At 41.8% G+C, this 22048-nt stretch overlaps 1 protein-coding gene across 1 annotated transcript in view; it reads left to right on the top strand.

The window, feature by feature from the left end:
* The window catches only part of SLC9A7 (solute carrier family 9 member A7), a 125213-nt gene that overhangs the window by 79693 nt on the left and 23472 nt on the right, over window positions 1-22048 (top strand). The window contains exons 11-14 of the mRNA XM_077815003.1: window positions 2959-3070; window positions 4457-4610; window positions 12278-12337; window positions 18710-18773. Of these exons, the coding sequence (XP_077671129.1) occupies window positions 2959-3070; window positions 4457-4610; window positions 12278-12337; window positions 18710-18773 (390 nt within the window). The remainder of the gene's footprint in view (window positions 1-2958; window positions 3071-4456; window positions 4611-12277; window positions 12338-18709; window positions 18774-22048) is intronic.

The following is a 22048-nucleotide window of genomic DNA, read 5'->3' as shown; positions in this document are numbered from 1 at the left end:
TAGACTTGGCCTTCACAACATCCTCTGTCAAGGCGTTCCACAGGTTGACTGTGCATTGTGTGGAAAAATACTTCCGTTTGTTTGTTTTAAACCTGCTGCCTATTAATTTCATTGGGTGACACCTAGTTCTTGTGTTATGAGAAGGTGTAAACAACACTTTCTTCACACGAGTCATGATTTTATAAACCTCTATTATATTCCCCCCCCTTACTCGTCTCTTTTCCAAGCTGAAAAGTCCCAATCTTATTAATCTTGCCTCATATGGAAACTGTTCCATACCGCTAATAATTTTTGTTGCCATTTTCTGAACCTTTTCCAATTCCAATATATCTTTTTTGAGATGGGGCAACCACATCTGCACGCAGTATTCAAGATGTGGATGTACCATAGATCTATATGGAGGCAATATGATATTTTCTGTCTTATTATCTATCCCTTTCTTAATGATTCCCGACATTCTGTTAGCTGTTTTGACTGCCACTGCACATTGAGTTGATGTTTTCAGATAACTATTCACAATAACTCCATGATCCCTTTCTTGAGTGGTAACAGCTAATTTAGACCCCTTTGTTTTCTGTGTATAATTGGGATTATATTTTCCAAGGTGCATTACTTTGCATTTATCAACATTGAATTTCATCTGCCATTTTATTGCCGAGTTACCCAGTTTTGAGAGATCCTTGTGTAGCTCTTCGCAGTCTACCGGGGACTTAACTATCTTAAGTAGTTTTGTGTAATCTGCACATCAAAATACGGCTGGTCTGGTCTAGGTGAGAATATTGCTTCTAAGGAGGTTGTTTTATCTCACTCCTCAACTGAACAATGTGTATGATTTTTGCAGCCTTCATCATGATAAAATATAAACCTTCCTGAGGGAATTACATAATTAAACTTTATGGCAAGACTCATGGAAGATGTCCCCTTCCCAGTGTGCCTAATCACCTAAATTTTGGATGGATGGATGTGATTTATTTTTTTTGAAAGGTGGCTTTCACTAGTGCAGGGACTGGCAACCTTTGGCATGCGACCCATCGGGGAAATCCGCTGGTGGGCCGGGATGGTTTGTTTACCTGCAGCGTCCACAGGTTCGGCCGATCGCAGCTCCCACTGGCTGCGGTTTGCCATTTCAGGCCAGTGGGGGCTGTGGGAAGTGGCGTGGGACAAGGGACGTGCTTGCTTCCGCTTCCCACAGTCCCGGAACGGCGAACCATGGCCAGTGGGAGCTGTGATCAGCCGAACAGCCCGCCAGCAGATTTCTCTGACGGGCCACGTGCCAAAGGTTGCCGATCCCTGCACTAGTGTATTTTAATCTCCTATTCTTCTTCCTCTGCTGTTCTCTCACCCTGTCTAATATGCAGCTTTTTCAAATTCCACATACTATAGCAAAGTACTGCGTATAAATTTGCCTCTGTGTAAAGTATATACATATTAAAACAAACAAAAAAACCCCTTCCCCATGTTTGGCTGTTGACTGTTAGCTCGTATTTTATGCTCAGCTCTGGAGAGGTTGGGGATATAGATGGGCATATGTTACGGTCTAGAGCAGAGGTTCTCAAACTGTGGTCCGTGGACCACCCGTGGTCCGCAAGCTCCATTCAGGTGGTCTGTGATAGTTCCCTCTAAGGTGCTCACTTGGGCGGCCGCACACAAGAGAATGAAGGGCCACCCACCTAATTAGTGGAGCCGTGCAGGTGTGGCTCCACTAATTAGGTGCCTGAACCCTAGAGAAGACACACACATAAGGTGAGGTGGTGGCCTTGGGGGGAATAGGAGGTAGGTGGGAGGGGGCAGTGGGGTGAGAAGAGGGGGTGGGGGAATTTGGGATATGCAGGGCTGTGGCGGCCAGAGAAAAAGGCGGCTTTCCCCAGCTCCAGGGCTGCGGCTGCTGGGGAGAGACGGCCCTCCTTCCCAGCCCCAACTTGGGACTTGCTGTGGTAGGAGAGAGAGGGCACATCCATCGCATTAGAAAGGTAAGACTGCTGATATTAAAATAGGAGTTGTATGCTTTTATTTATAGAAGAAAAAAAATTAATTATTAAGGGTTTTTTTATATAGCGCTTTTATCCATAGCGCTTTACAATACAGTAGTTAGCTAACGGTACAAACAACATTTGGAAAGATCATTAAGTTGTCTGCTGAGACTCTCAGCAATTTTCAAGTGGTCCATGGGAAAAAAAAAAGTTTGAGAACCTCTGGTCTAGATTATAAAATTATAATGAAAACTAAAAATGTACAAGAGAAAAGGCCTCAGTGGATTTTCTGAAGTGGAAAGGATTTAGAAGTCATCAGGAAGATAGATAATGAAGCAGAGATTACAGTAGTCACCCTCTGGCTTTGGAGAACTCATCTGAAAATGGGGTGGACTTTTCTGATAAATTGTTTCATGCTGTATTCAAATCAGAGTGGTTCCCTGTTGTGTGAGCTAACCATATGGGCAACCAATGAGGTTTTTGTGTACCATATTGTATTTTAAAAGTGCTTTGGAGGAGACTGTATCTTCCTTCTTCTCATACATCCCTCTCTCCTCAACAAACTGATTCAGAACAAATAAAAGGGGCTGGGGAATCCTCTTTGGTTCCTGCTTGTTTTCTGAGCTGTATTAAAAAGCAGAGTTTAAGTTCTCGTGCTGAGGTCTGTTTAGTTGTTAATATTTGAAGGTGTTTGACTGCATCCTTGAATTTTTTTAATATTTCAATCTGTATCAAATAATCTTGATTTATATATTAAATGTCAAATTTCTATACTCCAATAAGGTATAAAGTAATCAGCCTAATGAGTAAGAAGACCTTTTTACTGTCAATGTACATTTTTAAGTCACTTATAGGAGGAAAAGTAACTTACCTTTTGCTCCAGTGAATAGGTTGTGTTAAGTTTTCAGTAGCCTGATGATGGAGCAGATGTCAGCGACTGTGTATCTATCCTAAGACCAGTAGAGCCTTAACCCCCAGCTGTGATCAGATTGCAATCTTTTTGGGCAGAGCTGCACACATCTACCCTCTCTCTTTCTTCTTGAATCTGGGCAGAAGGCACAAGATCAGTTGGAACTTTCAGCACATGATGATGTTTTCAGGTAAAAGTGTTTGAAGCAATAATTCTGTTTTACATAAACATAAATGATCCTCTGGTGCAATTTCTGAACAGGAGAAGGGTGATGGGTTGTTTTTTGTTTGTTTTAATTAAAATAGTGCTATAGCAATTGACTTAGCATAGCATCTTTATACAGTGTCTGTCTCCTATTCTTCAACTTCAGTTCAGTTCTTTACAAACAGATCAGAATCTGTCATGATTCTGACAGGAGTGACAGTCTCTGGTCTCTATTAGCTGGATGACCCCTGCATGATTATGACTAAGATTGGTCAAAATGCTCATGGTTTTGAAATTTTGCTAATAGAAAAGGGGAGGGGAACTGAAAATTTTTGCAATATTCCACTCCCTCCCTTCACCCTCCCCCCCCCCCCCCCCCAAAAAAAAAATTACCTTTAGGGAATGACAGGACCAATGCTGTCAGAAATATAAGTGTGGAAAAACCACCTAGAGTTAAGAGTTAAAGAAAAGGGGAGGGGAGTATTTTATTTGCTTTCTCTGTCACACAAGTGAGCTGCTAATGTTCATGTTTCCTTGCTAGTAAAAACAAATTACTGACTGTTTTTACTGTTGTTACAAATAGGTCCGTGGCTGCCTGTCTGGGTAGGCCTTGCTGCTGGAATTCTAAAACCCAGTGGGATGTGTGCTGTGCTTAGAAGCATGTTATTACCCAGAATTCTCCAAGCTCACAACTCTTTTATAGCAACACTGGTGTTAGAGCTGTGAGAACAAATTGAAATGTTTGCATGCTCTTTCTGGATGCAGGGAGCTTCTTAATTTCTAAAATGTATTTTTACTTCAGTCAGCAGGCAGTTTCTTTCCACAAGATTTTCTGAAAATATTTGTCTCTATTATTTATACAATTACCTTTCGACTCATAACCATGTTAATGAAAATGCTGTGGCAGAGAACAAAGCGGTCAGGTACCTTGTTACTGCTTCCTCATTTTCAGAGCAGATATGCTCTGTCCTGAGCCATGGCATAGGTTAGAACAGTCTAAGAGCTGCTTGAACTTATGCCTGCTGACTCTGGTTTGTAAGGAACCATAGCCAGCTGAGCATAGCTGGAGCACAGCACACTCTGACCATGCCCCCTCCCTATCATAACATAGCCCCTGTGCCTGAGGTGAGTAGGGGTTTGTGCAGGGCATTGCAGTGCTGACATTGCACATCTTAATGGGCCAGATCAGGTGGTGGTGTCATGGTGTTTGGTTATTTTAAAAAGCTGATACAGTGGGGAGTCCCTTCTTTTGGCTCCTATGCAATGTCTTGGGGTTTTGTTTTTAGACTGGATGAATGTTTAAGAAAGTTTTGTGAATACTGTCACTGGGACTTACGAAGTTCATCTGGTTCATTCCTTTCTTTCTGTGCAGGTCTTAGGGGAGCCATGGCATTTGCTCTGGCCATACGAGACACTGCTACGTACTCCCATCAAATGATGTTCTCAACAACCCTTCTTATTGTCTTTTTCACTGTCTGGATTATTGGTGGAGGCACAACGCCCATGCTGTCATGGCTGAACATTAGGTCAGTACACATCCAAACACTGGGCAATGTTATAGTCTTTAAAAAATTAAAAAATACTGTACTCTGCTAGTCGCTGATGCACTAAAGCCCCCTGTGTGATGCTTGTTGGGCATCTGTAGATTTTAAGGGGTACAGATGTATTTGCAAGGACACAAAAGTAACTTCTTATTTAGTTGACACTATGAGTGTATAGTACAGTAGGATCCCTAATAACCAAAACACCTGGAGGCCTGAGCTCCTTAGCAGGATACAAGTAACATCTATTGACTTGAATGGAAATTGCTCGTATCCTACAAGGAAGACAATAGGGCCCCTATAGCCCAACTTCTGTATCTAATGAACTAATACCAGTCCCCATCTATTGGTCCCTGATAGTAGCCCTGCTCCTGCTCTTATTGAATTCAGTGGGAGACTTTTCATGGTTTCAGTGGGAGCTGGATCAGCCCCTTTCTAAACAGGCTGTTATCCAAACAAATTTGGTGTTTCCTGGACTGTTCGAATAATCAGGATCTTACTGTACTGTATGTATTCTGGTTACTGTATTATAACTAAGGACATTCAAGGGTTTGAAAAGGCTTGAGGACATGGCCAACGTACAGATTATGGTTATAGTATTTAATCATAACAACTTAGTCAAACCGCCAATATACAGATGCTCTGAGGTTAGAGGCATATATATTTTTTGAAGCTGCTTATCATGGGAAGCAAAAGCCCTAGAGACTCATGAATCCATCAACGGTTATTTAGCAGGTATGCTCCTGCTATATTAGGGTTTTGGCAGCTGAAGAGAAAAAATGGCATACTGTACGCATGCTGTGTGGCCCTTACAATATACTGATTGCCTTCAATACTAAGTGTGCTCACCAGAATTGGCAATATCCAAAGTCCTGTAGTAGGCTATAGGGAAGCATAAGGGAAAACTGCAGATGCAGAGGTAAGTCTCAATTTGTCTTAGGTAAAATTAGCAGGTTACCCCTGTAGTTGGACAAAGAGAGGAAATTGCCAGTACCACCAGCTGATCTGTACTTCCTAGGTTTAGTTAAGAGATGACTCTGAGTGCGTGGGATTTCCAAAAACACTTGGAATTGGCCTAACTGCTCCCATTGAAATCAGTGGAAGTTGAACCATTGCAGTCAATGGGTGCAGAAACAGGCCAGCACTGAGCACTTCTGAGAATCCAATACACTGCCTTGTTTTCCTCTAGAATTTTCTAGGCAAATTCTCAGGAGACAGTCTAGCTTTAGTAGCTACGGCTAGCAAAGGCGCTCAGACATTACCCACCCCTAACTCCTTAGATTCTCACCTCACCGTGATGACCTAGGGGTCATTCCAGGTGGCTGAAGATTACACTCGAACAGCTGGGTACATTCTTGAGTGTTTGGGTAGGTCTTAGTTGGGACAGCTGGAAATACTGCTCCTATCACAGGCCTGTAATTGCCTTTTGCAATTTGAGGATGAGGTGTACCTCTCCTCTTGCAGCGATGAACGTTTTTTTGGATGGTCCAGTCTAGGAACCTGAGGTGACATGAGCATTTCTGGAGGCATTTGAGGGAGGACATTGTTATTCTGACGGATTGCTCTGTTGATGATTGAGCAAAACTATTGAAGTGGCCCTATCAGTAGGTAACACTGTGTTCTTTTCTTATGCTCTTCATGCAAGTGCCACTCCCCAAAATAAATAATTCAGGCCATGAAGCCGCACAGGTAAAAACACTAGTTGACCAGTGCTGTGATACCACTCCTGGAATAGCTTCCAAAAGACAACTGTAATGTCACAGCAGGGCAGATTGACGTACCTATAGGTATTCAGTTGTGTGTTGGAGGCATAACAGCACCCCCGATTGGAAGTGAAAAGAAATCACCACTACCTTTTTGGCTTGGTTGAACAGAACAAAATGGTTAATCTCTCATCTGTATAATGATCTAGATCTGTTCATAGCATTCTGGTTAGGAAATGCAGTATTTGACTGACCCCTGTACAGTGTTCACTGGAACTGCTGCAGTATGTCTTCCCAGAGGCCACATAAAATTAAACTTACTTAAACCAGGAGATGGCAGCCATGTGCAGCTGAATAAGAGTTAGAAACTCAAACACTGGTCAGTGGTCATTTGTCATGATACAGTGTCAGCCACTGAGAAGTAAAATACCCCCTTTGTTATAGGAGGCTAGCAGAGGGATAGAGATTACAGCTTCCCAGTGAAGTTCAAAAGAGTTTAACATGCTAGTTTTTATCCTTTTGGGTGGGTAGGGTGTGAGGCATCAGAAGATGCAGTATAAAGACAGAACTAAAGGAAGTCTGTATCTCAAACAGAAGCAATAGCATGGAATATAGGGCTCAGCTGAGGTGCAGTATGGAATTCAGGATATTCACTGTTTGTTTACATGGATGATGCCTGTGCCCCTGGCACTTACGCCCTTTAAATTAGATTGCAGTAAATAAAGCGTGAGAGGTTGAGAGTTAAGAAGTGTTTAATTATACAGGATACTTTAACAGAAAAGAGATTAAAGATTAACATTGCTTTTTGTTCATTTGCTAGATTAAGTGGGAGAGGGGGCAATGATGCAGTTCATGAACTGGACCTGTAATTCAGATGTTGCAGACAACCATAAAAAAAAGGCCACTTGTACCCTGTGAAATTTGGAATGGTTTTCCTTTAATCCTGCTACATTTTGACTATTAACTTTACACTTTCATTAATAAAGATTAATGAATCCTCACAAAAACCCTGTGAGGTAGCTGGTATTTCAGCTGAAATGCATGCTCTCACTGCACAGTTAGCCTGGGTGATCAGCATTAGGGTTTGAGCACGCAGGTTGGCCTAGCCTGGGTGTGAGCAGCTACACTGCAAAGCCCCACCTGAGTTAGTGTGTTTGTCCTTGGTGCTGCACTCACCTGTGTGTGTCACCAGGACTTCTGGGGACACATCCCATGTTCTTTGGACTGCAGTAAGATGAGCTGCTCTGTGATTGTTTCCCAAGGAATTGTGGGTAAAATTGTCTGTCCTGGGCACAAGGGGGGCAGGGAATTGTGGGAAGGTGCTGGAGGATTATCAGCCTCATGCAGTGTGCATACAGGCTGAGTTACCAGCCTGCGTGAAAGTGGCACCGGGGGCTAGCCCATACCTTCAGCTGGGCGTGCTAACCTGAGTTTAAAGCACTGCTAAACCTCAAATGAAAGGGTTTTGTGTGTGGATGGGAAGCAGCGGAGGGACAATGCCCAAGTAAGAACTCAAGTTAACTCTGTGGTGAAGACAGATCTGGGACGTGGGTGCCTAAATCACTTTCATAGTGTAACACAATAAATTGATTGCAGTTGGGATTGGTATTTCGCAATTTCTGGCTTCCACTCCCAGCAGTGCTGCCTCTACAGAGGTAAACTTTAAGCCTTTAATTTCCAGTTTACACATGAAAATAAGGTTAATGGTTGAGTAGGACGCAATAAAGGCAGAAGAATTTGAGGGCCAACACTGCTACTTCATCTCTAACTCAATTCATTGTATGTGAATATGACTAGGGTGCTAGAAGAGAAAATAGATTTTCAGAACATGATGCACTACTCATGTGCAATGGATGAAGCTAAAGTGCAGCTAAACAATATGTATTTTCATTTTGTCATTCTTATATTAGATTGACAAAATGAAAATACATAGTGTTTAACCTTAAACTTCATCTTAATTCTTGAGCCATTAGTATAACGAGTTTATAAAAGAAAAAAACAAAACTCCAGCTAAAACTAATAAAATTCTTCCACACTTACCTTGTTTGCGAAGTTATGTCCATTTTAGATTCAGCCATTGGAAACTAAACATGTTAAATTATTACTACTGGTGTTTAATTTTTTTTTCATTCCCATCATATCAGATGCTTGAGTTTCTTGGATCTCATAGTTGTCTTTGGAAGATTACATTTAAGTACCTGAATGGTAAATGGCTTTGTTCTTCGAGAAGTGAATTTTTGTTTTTGTTTGGAAAATACAGTTTAGCTTGGATAATCCAGTGGGGAAAAAAAGTTTAAAAATCTAGTCTCCTCCCATTTGGTGGTTTAAGCCAAGAAACATTTTTCCTGCCTGAAGCTGCTAACAAACTTCAGAGAGATCTGACAGGCCAGTAAATCAGAAGCATTGTCAAAGTTCCTCTCAAGAGAGTGGCTGACAAGATTTCATTTGTACTTCTCACAGAGAAAGGGAACTCTTGCATTTTATATCTCAAAATAAGGGTCTGTCATTGTTCATTAGGAATGGGTGACCTATTGGGGCATTGCTTCCTTTTTCCAGTTTAGTACTGAATGTTGCTATTGAAGCAAAATGCAGACTAGTGTCCTCCCTGTTTTTGTTCAGAATTCGTTGTTTCAAACTAGGTGGGTGGGAATAGTCACTACAAGTAGCTGGAATTAATTCATTTCAAAACATGAATTTTAATTAGTAAACTTTTTTCTGAATTTTAGGAACTGTAAAATAGCTTGTGATGAAGATATAATTAAGCACTGTTCTTGCTGGGGGGAGAAGCTCTGATTTCCAATACTAACTTTTTTACTTTTTGGTACTTAAATGATGCATAGTGACATGGTTACTATTGAAATAGCAGGATTTTTAATTGAAGTCCTGTTGTCCAACTTATTCAGATACAAAGACTTATTGAATGTTTTAACTATATGGAAGTAAAATTGCGCAATGTACAACTGAGCTTAAAAACTTAAGCAATGAGAAATTGAGTGATGTGCAGTAAATGAGGCATGGGGCCAGATACTGACCAATGAGAATAAAACAAAATATTCAATAGCTAACTCATTCAGTGAGCACCATCCAGTGCACTGAATGAGGCAGCAAGGAGTCCGGTGGCACCTTAAAGACTAACAGATTTATTTGGGCATAAGCTTTTGTGGGTTAGAACCCACTTTGTCAGATGCATGGAGTGAAAATTACAGATGCAGGCATTATTATACTGACACATGAAAAGAGGGGAGTTACCTCACAAGTAGAGAACCAGTGTTGACAGGGCCAATTTGATCAGGGTGGATGTAGTCCACTCCCAATAATAGATTAGGAGGTGTCAATTCCAAGAGAGGCAAAGCTGCTTTTGTAATGAGCCAGCCATTCCCTGAATGAAGCAGGTGTCCTGTGGAGAAAATGTCATCATGTAATTAAAAGATGAATTATAATCTGCACAAGGGTTTGAATTAAGATTGCACAGGCAGAAATTCCATCATGTGGCATCATACTGACACCCACGTGGGTCATCAGTAGGTTTGAAACCTATTTAGCCCCCTTCCCAAGCACTGGCTCCTCATCCCAGTCTTCTCTTCTTCCAGTTTCTCTGTCCGAGTCCCGGCCTCCTCCCCAGGCTCCACATCTGATCTCCGCCGCCTCCACTCCCAATCTCCTTGCCCAACCAGTCCCCCATGCTCCCCCACAATTTTGAGTTTGAGCTCAGTCTCCCCTTACCTACCCTCCCATTGGCTCCCTGCCTCCTTGACCAATAGGACCCAATCTGGCCTTAGTCCCCTCTGCCTTCAAGTCAAACTGCTTCCCCTCTGCTCTGCCTGGAGAGATGGACTCCCTGCTCTCAGTTCCTGTGCTGGTGCCACTGTGGCCCCCAGTACTGGGAAAGAGCAGTTAATCCTGCTCCATCCCTGCATCCCAGAGCTAGAGCGTGCTCAGAGCAGATAGACTTCAGGAAAATTTAGCGTCCAAACTCCAAGAAGTGTCTACTGAGCATGTGCAAACTGGAATTTTTAGGGGCTTGTAATGTGGTTAAATTAGGGTGGGTTATTGGGGGGGGGGGATGCCAAAAGGCACATCCCAGACACCAGGGTGCCCTCCTGCCAGATTTGAAGTCCCTGCTCCAAAGTATGGAGGCCCTAGAGCTTCTCAACAGAATGGTTGAAGGGATATTATAACGTCCGTAAAAATGTATTTTTCGCTAAACTCATTCTGAGGAAAAAGCTAAACAGGTTTTGTTGTAATTTTCCAAAAATAGCTGAGACAGACATAAGCCATGGAAAATAATCAGCCTGTTAGTCTGGCAGTTATAAGCAACTGAAAAGAGAATCTTAGAATGGAAAGACTCAGGCAGCCTTAACTGTAGGTGTCACTACAAGGTAACCTTCATTCTGGAACATGCTAATTTTAGAATGCTCTACTTTGCAACCTTTAATTTTTTTTTTTTAAATATAGTTTTTGTGCGTATATGCATTGGCCATATCTTATACACATATGCACACAATCTCTCTCTAAATCTATATTATAGATATATCTTATGTGTATATGTGTAGCCAATCCTAGAAATGCAGGGCTGGAAGGGACCTTGAGAGGTCACCTAGTCCAGCCCCTGCACTGAAGCAGGAGAAAGTAAACCTAGACCATCTTTGACAGGTGTTTGTCCAACCTGTTCTTAAAAACCTCCTTTGAGGGAGATTGCACGACCTCTCTTGGAAGCCTATTCCAGAACTTAACTACCCTTCTAACTGAAAAGTTTTTGCTAATATCTAACTTAAACCTCCCTTGCTGCAGATTAAACCAGTTACTACTTGTCCTACCTTCAGTGGACATGGAGAACAATTGATCACAGTCCTCTTGATAACAGCCATTAGCATATTTGAAGATTTTTATTAAGTCCCTGTCAGTCGTCTTTTCTCAAGATTGAACGTGCCCAGTTTTTTTAATCTTTCCTTGTAGGTCAGATTTACTAAAGCTTTTCTCATGCTTGTGGCTGTCCTTTGGACTCACTCCAGGTTGTCCACATCTTTCCTAAAGTGTGGCACCCAGAATTGGACACTACTCCAGCTGAGGCCTCACTAGCACAGAGTAGAGTCGGACGATTACCTTCTGTGACTTCGGTACAACACTCCTTTTAATACACCTGAGAATGATATTTTTTAAAACTGCATCACATTGTTGACTCGTATTCAATTTGTGATCCACTATAACTCCCAGATCTTTTTCAGCAGTACTGTCCCCCATTTTGTAGTTGTACATTTGATTTTTACTTCCAAAGTGTAGTACTTTGCACTTACCTTTATTGAATTTCATCTTGTTGAATTTAGACCAATTCTCCAATTTGTCAGTCATTTTGAATTCTAATCCTGTCCTCTGAAGTGCTTGTAATCCTTCCCAGCATGGTGTCATCTGCAGATTTTATAGCCATACTCTCCACTCCATTATCCAAGTCATTAATGAAAATACCAAATAGTATCAGACCCAGGACTGACCCTTGCAAAACCTCACTAAATACACCCTCCCAGTTTGACAGCAACCCATTGATAACTTCTCTTTGAATATGGTCTTTCAACCAGTTGGGCACCCACCTTATAGTAATTTTGTCCACCTTGTAATAATTGGTAGAAATAATTGTTACATGTACTTTGTTGTCATTTAAAGATTCTGTGGCAACATGGTTGGATCTCCTTTTCTTGAGGGTGATAGCTTCTGGATGTGATTATCACCCCACATGATTGTATGTAAACAAACTAGGGGATGTTATTAGCAAACGTTTATCATACAGTGTTGTCGTTACTTTATATGATTTTTTTTTATCATTTTGTATTCCATTTTTATTTTGTATGTTTGTTTCTGTTGTTGGTTTTGGTTTGTTTTTATTTTGAGCTTGGCTAAAGATACCAGCTCACAAACATTTTTTGTTACTTACATTCCATTCTTGTGCTGTACCAGAGTTGGTGATCATGCTCCATCGGAGGAAGAGATAAATGAAAGCCGCTGGCTGTACTTCAGGTGACACTGGTTTCCTCAGTATAAAATTAACCTGGTGCTTGGCTTTCTTCACCTTTCTAACCCAAAGTATGTGTTCTCTTTCTGTGCTACAGCATGCTGCTGCTTTGCAAATGAGGGACTTTGTGCAATTTCCATAATTCTGAATCAGTTTAATTCCTGTGAGCTGAAAGGGTGTGGTTCCCACAGGCAGGGCTTTCACTCTTTCAGCTTTTCCAATTTTTTTTATTCCCCTTAAAATCTGGATTACAGACCCCCTTCTACGTCACCGCACACTTAGGAAAGAAAGTAAAAAGGTTCTTTTATTGTAAAAATAGTAAAAATAAAAGCCTTCTGTGAGATGAGAAATCATGGATTTCGTCCTATAATCCTTACTCATGCAAGTAGTCTGTGTGACTTCCAAGGGGATACTAAGGAGAGTAAGATTGACTCACACCACAGTTGCAGGACTGTCCCATATTGGAACCCTCCCAAAGAAAGGTGCTGATTGGCTCTGACCCATTGAGTTTAGTGGGAAAGGAGTCCAGATCAGTTTCAAAGCCCGTGAACTGGAGACAGGGCCTGTTGTAGGCTGCTGCAGTGTATCATGTAATTATTACATTCCTTTGGTGCATCTTTAATGCACCCTGTTGTATCACAGGAATCCCAACCCACCAGTTAGTTTTTAGAACCACAAATAGGCCAACACCAAAACAAGCTGCATTAGAGCCAGAATAGTTAAAGTACTACCAGCACTCAGGGCTGTTACCACAGTAACTGTACATGCTTAGACATGCCACCTATGGTGAATTCCTGCCCTCCATTTCAGGCTTTGGGAAGGCTGGACTTGGGCAATATCACCAAGAATTAGAGTTGCTCTGCTTTCTATGGCCCAGTGTGGAATTTCTCAAAGTGAGGATCAATCGGGCTTTTAAAAGTGGTTTTTTGCCAACTTTTTTCCCCTTCCATGTAAACTTTCCCTTTGAGTTTGTTCTGGGGTTTTCGTGTGTGTTGGCAGAAGTCATAATGACAGAGGCACCATTGTCAGAGCTCATGAACATGTGCATGCAAGTTGGGGAGGAGTCTGCCTAACTACAGTGACCCCAGTGCTCAGCTTTAGGGTCACAGGTGGCACATCTGAGTAGTTACTATGGCACCAAGAGTGATGCTGGAATTCTACTGTAATTCTAGATCCCTTCCAAACCAAATTGGTTAAGGAAATAGTGTTGACAGGGAAAGGTTGGTAGTGAAGGAACTCAGTTGGCAGATGAAGTTACAAGCTCAGTGATAATCCATTTACCATTAAAACATGTCTTAAAGTAAGATACACTGTTCATATTCTGAAAAATAGAGAATTATTTCCATAAGGGGTCACACCTTCACTTCAACGAGCTTGTTTTCTGGTCTAGATCAGTGGTTCTCAAAGCCGGTCCGCCGCTTGTTCAGGGAAAGCCCCGGCGGGCCGGGCCGGTTTGTTTACCTGCTGCGTCCACAGGCTCGGCCGATCGCGGCTCCCGCTGGCCACGGTTCGCCGCTCCAGGCTAATGGGGGCTGCAGGAAGGGCGGCCAGCACATCCCTCGGCCCACACAGGCCCCATTGGCCTGGAGCAGTGAACTGCGGCCAGCAGGAGCCGTGATCGGCCGAGCCTGCGGACACGGAAGATAAACAAAACGTCCCGGCCTTCCAGGGGCTTTCCCTGAACAAGCGGCAGACCGGCTTTGAGAACCACTGATCTAGATACTGTTCCTATGTTGTGTCTGTATAAATTCCACTGAATAGCCCAAGACCAGAATGAAAATGGTGACTAAACAGTATTTTTACTAAGACAGTTTGTAGTTATCTGGTTCTACATAACGAAATAGTGAATTGATGCTGAAAGAAATGTGCTTTTTTTGGGCCAGTTTCAGGCTTTATTATCCGTAGTCACAACAGAAAATTTTTCTCACATGACTTTTCTCATACTGTTATCCCTCAGCCAAGTCTTATGTAAATAATTTTGTTGCCAAATCAAAGACGTCATCTGTGCAATCCTAGAAACCATGTGTTGCAGCTATGGATTGTTAGAGTGGATAGCACAGAAAATAGTGGTGGTTGCTGGGACTGCACTGCCATGTTCTTGGCTGCATTGCAGCTGACAGGCCCATCTGGTCAGTGCTTAGACCAACATGTACTCGTTTATCTGGCTTTCCAGTAGACCATTTCAGCGAAATTCCAAGATGACTGGGCTTGCTATGGTCACTGTGCATCTGGTGTATAAGAGCTAATCCAAGTAAATCAATCCAGCCCTGAACAATTTTGTAATTCAAGTGAACAGGAACAAATATTGACTTCGATAGCAATTGATTTTTGTAATTGCTTATGGAGCATCCAAGTAAAGGGAAACCACTTTGCTTGAGAGACTTTTCTCCAACATCAAGAGCTTTTCTTGAACTGAACTGGAACTCTGTCTTGACCCCAAAATGAACGATCATATTTGATTACATTCTCTGCACTAAATTCTGATGGTGGGAATAGTAGGATTTGTCATGAATTGTAGTTAAAGATTATTAATTCTTTGGTGGTTGCTTAACGACTAATGGCGAACATCCTTGTGGGAGTAATGTTAACAAAAACTAGCACTCAAACATTTAAACTTTAGAAAAGGGACTTATTTAAAGGAGAGACCTAGTTAAAAAGACCCTGAAGTTAAGCAAAGAACTTAAAATCCTTAGACTTTGCATGAAGACTATTAAAAAGCATTCCATAATAGACACATCAGGCACACATACCCCCTAAACAAAAAAGAAACAGACAGGTAAGAAAAAAGTTAGCTTCGTTAAGTGTTAAGATGCAAGAGGTTATGTGAGCCTCAGAGGTGTCTGTCAGAAAGTGAAAAATCCAGGCCAAGTGAAGCCAATAGAAAAGCCTATAAATTAGAGCAGGTAAAATGGGAATTATGAGGGATAAAAGAATTTGAAGAACAAATAATCAAAGACCTTAAACAAAGAGAGATTTTTTTTAGGAGAGACCGCTTTATATGAAGATATGAAGTGAGGTTGTACTGAAGTTGGGAAGCCAGGAGGGTTAAAAACCAAAGACTTTGGGGGACTGGTGAGTATGGACTAACAGGGAGCAAAGGAACCAATTAAGGAGGAGAAGGACATTGAAGCTAAATATTTTCTTTGCATCTGTCTTCTCCACAAAGCATATTAGGGAGATACTTATCCTTTTTTCTGGTGATAAAATGAGGTACTGTCAGAGATTATGGTCTCAAAAAGAAGAGCTGCTAGAACAAATTGATAAAAAGCAAAAAGTCACCAAGTTAGTACAAGCCTAAGAATGAAGTGGCTGAGCCTCTAAGAAAAATAAACACTTGCATTAAAATCAGCTACTATACTGGAGGACACCAAATATTGTACCTGTTTAAAAAAAATGCTGAAAGGTGAGACTAATCGTTCAAACCAGTAGGCCCTATTTTGGTACCCTGTTAATTGGCTGAAACAGGTCAAAAATAGGACTGAAGAACATTAAGGTAAACATATGATAGGAAATAACCCTGCTGACTTCTACAAAGGAAAATCAACAGAATTGAGGTTTTTTCCTCCACAGAAAATTTCAGTTTGGAGCAGAAATTTGAATACTGACAAATTTTAGCCTAAACCCAAAATAATTCCATTTTGGAAATGCTGCTGTGGTGCTTCATGGGAATTGTAGTTCAAGTGCCTCATGTCCCCATTCTCCTGTTCGTGCTGTGCTTTAAAGAGGCACAACATAGAATCTCACCTTGTGTGAAAAAAGTATTTCCGTATCAGTTTAAAGCTTGTTCCCTTTCTATTTCGTTGATGCCCTCTTTTTTTTATGATAAGAGGGGAACAATAACGTCCAATCTACCTTCTCTGTCCCATTCAGTGTAACTTTATCATGTCCCTTCTGTCTACCATTGATAGGCCCTTGCCTGGGATTTTCTGTTCAGTTCTGGTAATCCCATCTCTAAAAGGACATAGCTGAAATAGAGGAGAGTTAGATGTGTAACGAGTGGCCTGGAAAATCTCCTATATGAGGAGAGTAAACTAAACAGTCCGTTTTCTCCAAAAGTAAGCAAATAAGAGGGAACATGATTAAGTTACACAACGTGAGTGTGTAATTTACTCCTATTTTTTCCTTTACTCCTAATATGAGGAAACATTCAATAAAATTGAAAGATGATAAATTTAATACTGATAAACCATTCTCTTGTGGAATGCACAATTAATCTGTGGAATTTGGGGCCACAAGAGATCCTGGAGATCAAGGGCTTAATAGGATTTCAGAAGTCCTTGACAACTATAAAGATAACAGAAATATTGAGTTACTTTAGGTAAGATTAAATAGATGTTGGGAAGAGATGCTTCAGGCATAAGACAATCACTAACTGAATAACTATAGCAAGGAAATTCCCTTATGGGCATGCTAGTCTGTAATTGCTTGATATCTGGTTTCTTGCTCTTTCCTTTGGAGCATCTGGTCTTGATCGCTTTAAGAGATAGGAGACTGGACTAGAGGGATTACTACTCTGATCCAGTGTGGCAATTCCCATGTTATTTAGGATAATGAAACTTCCCAAAAGACAGAGCAAACTAAGATAATGAATTCCCGGCCAGGTCAGACTACAGGGGTGTGAATAGCAGTCTGCATCAAAGTCCAGTGCTGTAACTCCTCTGTGGACACAAACTAATAGGTTCCCAGTTCGCATTAACTTAGTCCTCTTTAAACAGGATTACATTCATGTGAACTAGGAAACTTTTAAAAAGAACAGGAGTACTTGTGGTACCTTTAGAGATTAACAAATTTATTAGAGCATAAGCTTTTGTGGGCTACAGCCCACTTCATCGGATGCATAGAATGGAACATATAGGAAGAAGATATATATACATGCAGAGAAGGTGGAAGTTGCCATACAAACTGTAAGAGGCTAATTAATTAAGATGAGCTATTATCAGCAGGAGAAAAAAACTTTTGTAGTGATAATCAAGATGGCCCATTTAGACAGTTGACAAGAAGGTGTGAGGATACTTAACGTGGGGAAATAGATTCAATATGTGTAATGACCCAGCCACTCCCAGTCTCTGTTCAAACCCAAGTTAATGGTATCTAGTTTGCATATTAATTCAAGCTCAGCAGTTTCTCATTGGAGTCTGTTTTTGAAGTTTTTCTGTTGCAAAATTGCCACTCTTAAATCTTTTACTGAGTGGCCAGAGAGGTTGAAGTGTTCTCCTATCGGTTTTTGAATGTTATGATTCCTGACGTCAGATTTGTGTGCATTTATTCTTTTGCATAGAGACTGTCCTGTTTGGCCAATGTACGTGGCAGAGGGGCATTGCTGGCACATGATAGCATATATCACATTGGTAGATGTGCAGGTGAACGAGCCCCTGATGGCGTGGCTAATGTGATTAGGTTCTATCATGGTGTCATCAGGTGACACCATCATAGGACCTAATCACATTAGCCACGCCATCCTCACACCTTCTTGTCAACTGTCTAAATGGACCATCTTGATTATCACTACAAAAGTTTTTTTTCTCCTGCTGATAATAGCTCATCTTAATTAATTAGCCTCTTACAGTTTGTATGGCAACTTCCACCTTCTCTGTATGTGTATATAGAGATCTTCTTACAATATGTTCCATTCAATGCATCCGATGAAGTGGGCTGTAGCCCATGAAAGCTTATGCTCTAATAAATTTGTTAGCCTTTAAGGTGCCACAAGTACTCCTGTTCTTTTTGCGGATACAGACTAATATGGCTGCTACTCTGAAACCTAGGACCCTTTTAGTTCATGCCTGCAGCATCCTCAAGGGGGAGTTACAGCATAGCACTTTGCACTCTGCTGTTCACACTGCTGTAATCCAAACTGGGGGGCAGTGAAGACCTAGCTTTAGAAGCTCTTTTGCTGATCCCTTTTTAGGAAGTATATTTAAAAAGTGTAAATTATTGTGTATGCCTAAGCCATTTTGAGGCCTGTCTAACATCACAGTACTCTTGTGAACACACTCTGCCACATAGGAGGGATGTTCCCTGCAGATCAAGAGACTAGCCACAACTCTGCTAGTCCGTGCACAAAATGGTATTGTTCTAAAAGACACAGCAGGGATGGCAGCCAGCCAAGGAAGAGGGTGGTGGGTTGTAAATGAAAATCTGCTACCTGGAGAAGGATTCTGGTTGATTGAAAAAGGAACTTATTTGTAAGGTGTCTATGTAATTACAATGGAAGAAAGAAAAACTCTTCCTAAAATGACTTCTATAATAAGCATGTGGAATGCTGTTGAACTAACCACTTAAGCTGCTTTTAAAAATGCGTTCTCATCTGCTTATGGTGTTTATGACCATCTGATAAGTTTGCTTTTGTATTGTGTGTTTTCGTAATGTTTCTATAGAGTTGGAGTTGACCCAGATCAGGATCCCCCACCCAGCAATGACAGCTTTCAAGTCTTACAAGGAGTAAGTAATTAGATAATTTTCCTACGAGGCTGGTGATCTAATGTAAAACGAGATAATCCAAAAGAACGTGAAGGATATGTGACATTGGTGAATATTTTCTCTCGTGACAGATGCATTTTATTTGCTGATTGATACCTGTGGTGGCTGATGGGTACATTTTCAGGTCCCAGAATACACCATCTTGATATGTGCTTCAAATTTGGATCTTTTGTAACAGCACCAGAAAATTCCCCAGATCTGAGTTTTTTGCATGCTGTCTAATGCTTGGTTTTTTATTTTTCCAGTAGGGATTCTTGCGTTCTTCTTTAAATGTTCTAAACCATAACCAGTTCTTTTTAGGAGCAATGGACAGAGAAAAGTCCTCTTGGCTTCTGTTCAGTGACTGCTACCAAATATTGCACTTTTAATTGTGTAAAGTAGCTGCAGTCAGATTATCAAATTTTATCTTTGGTCTCATCTACATCAATGTGCACTAGAGGGCAATGATTTCGAAGGTGTACCAACGTGTTGCATGCTAACAGGCCCATGTAGATCCTGCCAGCACAAATTAAAAGTTCCCTGGTGCTCACCACTATGTTAATGCAAGCCCTCACTACTTTACACAGTGCACAAGCGCAGTTTGACCTCACCCCATATTGCCGATCTCTACTGCAAGACAAAGTGAGTGTCACAAATACACCTTTTATCATGGATACCATATATCTGTGAATTTCTACTGTAACATTCACTTGTGGTAGCTAGGCACCAATATTGCAATAATCACTGCAATTGTATATTGTTGGAGTGATTATTGCAATAATCACTTTTTCAATAAAATAAAAAACATTTCCAGGTTCCTTTGTCCATAAATACAGAAAATGTCACTTCCAAATGACATCCATCCAAGTTCCCTTGGAGTGAGTATTTGGAATGGGAGTAAAATGTTTGTTGTGAACTGACCTTTCTAGCTGCTTGATTGACAGTTGCCTCTTCACAGAGCCATCAGCATCATTTGAGCTCCACTCTAGTCCTTAACTCAGAGCTGGAATTGCCAGGCCGTCAGTACTGGTTCATGCTAAACAGATTCAGTAGAGCAGTTAATCACCTACACAGAAACGTGTTAAGAAATTAACCTGTTAAAGGGGGAAGCAAAGTGCACAACATAAAACACTAACAGATTTCTACCCAGAAGATGCACAGGGCACTAGTGTGTCAGTTCTACAAAATTCAGTGTACAGAACACACACACACCCCACTGACTGCATTTGGAGTGGAGTGAAGTTTCTGTTAGCTGTATCTCCTTGCTGTTTCCTGCTGGTAGCAAATGATGATTAAAAAGAACTTGTTCAGGAAGCGTCTTTCTTTATTGCAGGAACTGAGCTACACATCTGTGTTGAGCTCCTTGCAGATTTTGGGTCAAATCTATCCCTGGTATAATTTTGCTGAAGTCAACAGCATGTTATATGTAATTTCTAAGACTATGGGGATAAGGTAACACAAAGGATGAATTTGGCCTTTTGTGCCTGGAAGGTCTCCGAATAGGCCCAGTCCTGCAACAGAAGTCTCTCTTTCTGCCTTTCCTAATCTCTGTATGCCCTACCCAGTCCCAAGGAAGACCGTGGAAGCAGGGTAAGACCCAAAGTTTGATGGCTGTGCAATGATGTAATGTTCTCAGCCAGTTCAGACTAGACTGAGCCGTCTCTGAGGAACTGCTTGCAGCAGGAATAATTAGAAAAAACAAGGGGTAATATTCACATTGACAATATTTGCAAGGAAATTAGAAGCTAGTCATTTGTTTTATATTCTGTCCCACACAAAAGTAAAGCATTTATCTGAACTGTGTTTCTGTTTAATGTGTGTATTGTATCTTAACAAAAGCCATTAGTTATAGTTCCCATGGGATTTCTCCCCCTATTTTACAGGCCCAAGGTCAGGAGCAGGTCGCAATTACAGCAGAATAGATTTATCATCTGGGAGGGACTAGTGGGCTGTTTGTTGAGAAGTCTGGCTTTCTGTGGTGATGCTACCGCCTTTTCTAGGTTGGAAGCACATGGAGGTGGCAGAATGGCTTCAGCATTATTTCTCCAGTGATCTGAAGAATTCTTTCATGGGTGTTCTCACTTCATTGGTTTCTCTGACCGAGGTTTGGCAGCTTCTAGCCAAAAGAAAAACCAGTTACAAAAGTAAAAACAAGTGCAGCTGAACACCGGCTGGTTGATCACTTGTGCTGCTGCTGGTACAATAAAAGGCTTATATTTAATGCCAGGGACTCTTCTCAGTGCAAGGGCTGATGTGGATTAGACAGAAAATATGCCCCCCTTCACAAGGCCCCACCCCCTGCTCCTCTGTTAAGTGCCAGCCCTGCTTCCTCCCCTGAGGCCCCACCCCAGGGCCATGTCAGAGGCCAGAAGCTGGAGGTGGGCAGTGTGGATGCACTGGCTAATGCCGTGGTGTGGCTGGCCACAGCACTCCCCCGTCTCTTGCTGCTGCTCAGAGCCCAGGGGCTGTGTCTGCTCCTCAGCTCCTTTCTGCCCTTTGACTGCTCGCAGCCTGTAAGAGCCGCCCAGGCTGGGGGGACCTGGCTATTGGGCTGGCAGAGCCCTCGCAGGGGCAGCAACTGCAGAGGAGTGGGGCCCAGAAGCCCAGTATGGAGCAGGTCAGTCGGGCTGCTCTAGGGAGTTCTGGCCCCCTCTTCTCTGCTCTCTGAGAGCAATGGCTGCTGGCCAGGTGTCCAGCTCTGAAGGCAGTGCCGCCGCCAGCAGCAGCAGACAAGTATCTGCGTAAGGTTTGCGCTGGGAAGAGTGGCTATGTGTGGGCTAAAGCAAGTTTTGGGATGGAAAGTAAGCCCTCCCCCACCCCCCTCACCACCCTGTTTAACGTTTTAACACTTCTGAGACTTAGTCTGATCTGGCACTTACCAAATCCTTCACAACCTCACCCAAATATGATTTATCAAGCTTATCTGGATTCACTGACGAGCCTACTTCTTCTAATGCTGATTGACAAAGCATAATTTTATCTCTGAAATTCATCAGGTGTGGTAAAGCCTTTTGTTCTGACCATGAAACAAGAGGCTTAAGGCAAAGATATCAAATAAACCCAGAGTAAAGGAAGCCAAAGTCGAGATGAACAGGAACAAATCTGGAAATGTTCCAGTCCATTTTATTCAGTAAAAACTTTCAAACCATAAGGTCTAATGTTTAAGGGTATTTATCCAGGAAGGCTTAGCTCTCTGATGCAACGTCCAGTGTTCAGCTTTAGATTTTTACCCAGTGCTACTACTGCATCAGCTGAGT

This window comes from Eretmochelys imbricata, chromosome 1 (assembly GCF_965152235.1).
Source record: "Eretmochelys imbricata isolate rEreImb1 chromosome 1, rEreImb1.hap1, whole genome shotgun sequence".
NCBI classification, from domain to species: Eukaryota; Metazoa; Chordata; order Testudines; family Cheloniidae; genus Eretmochelys; species Eretmochelys imbricata.
Note: the sequence above shows the minus strand (reverse complement) of the source record. Positions and strands in the feature narration are given on the sequence as shown.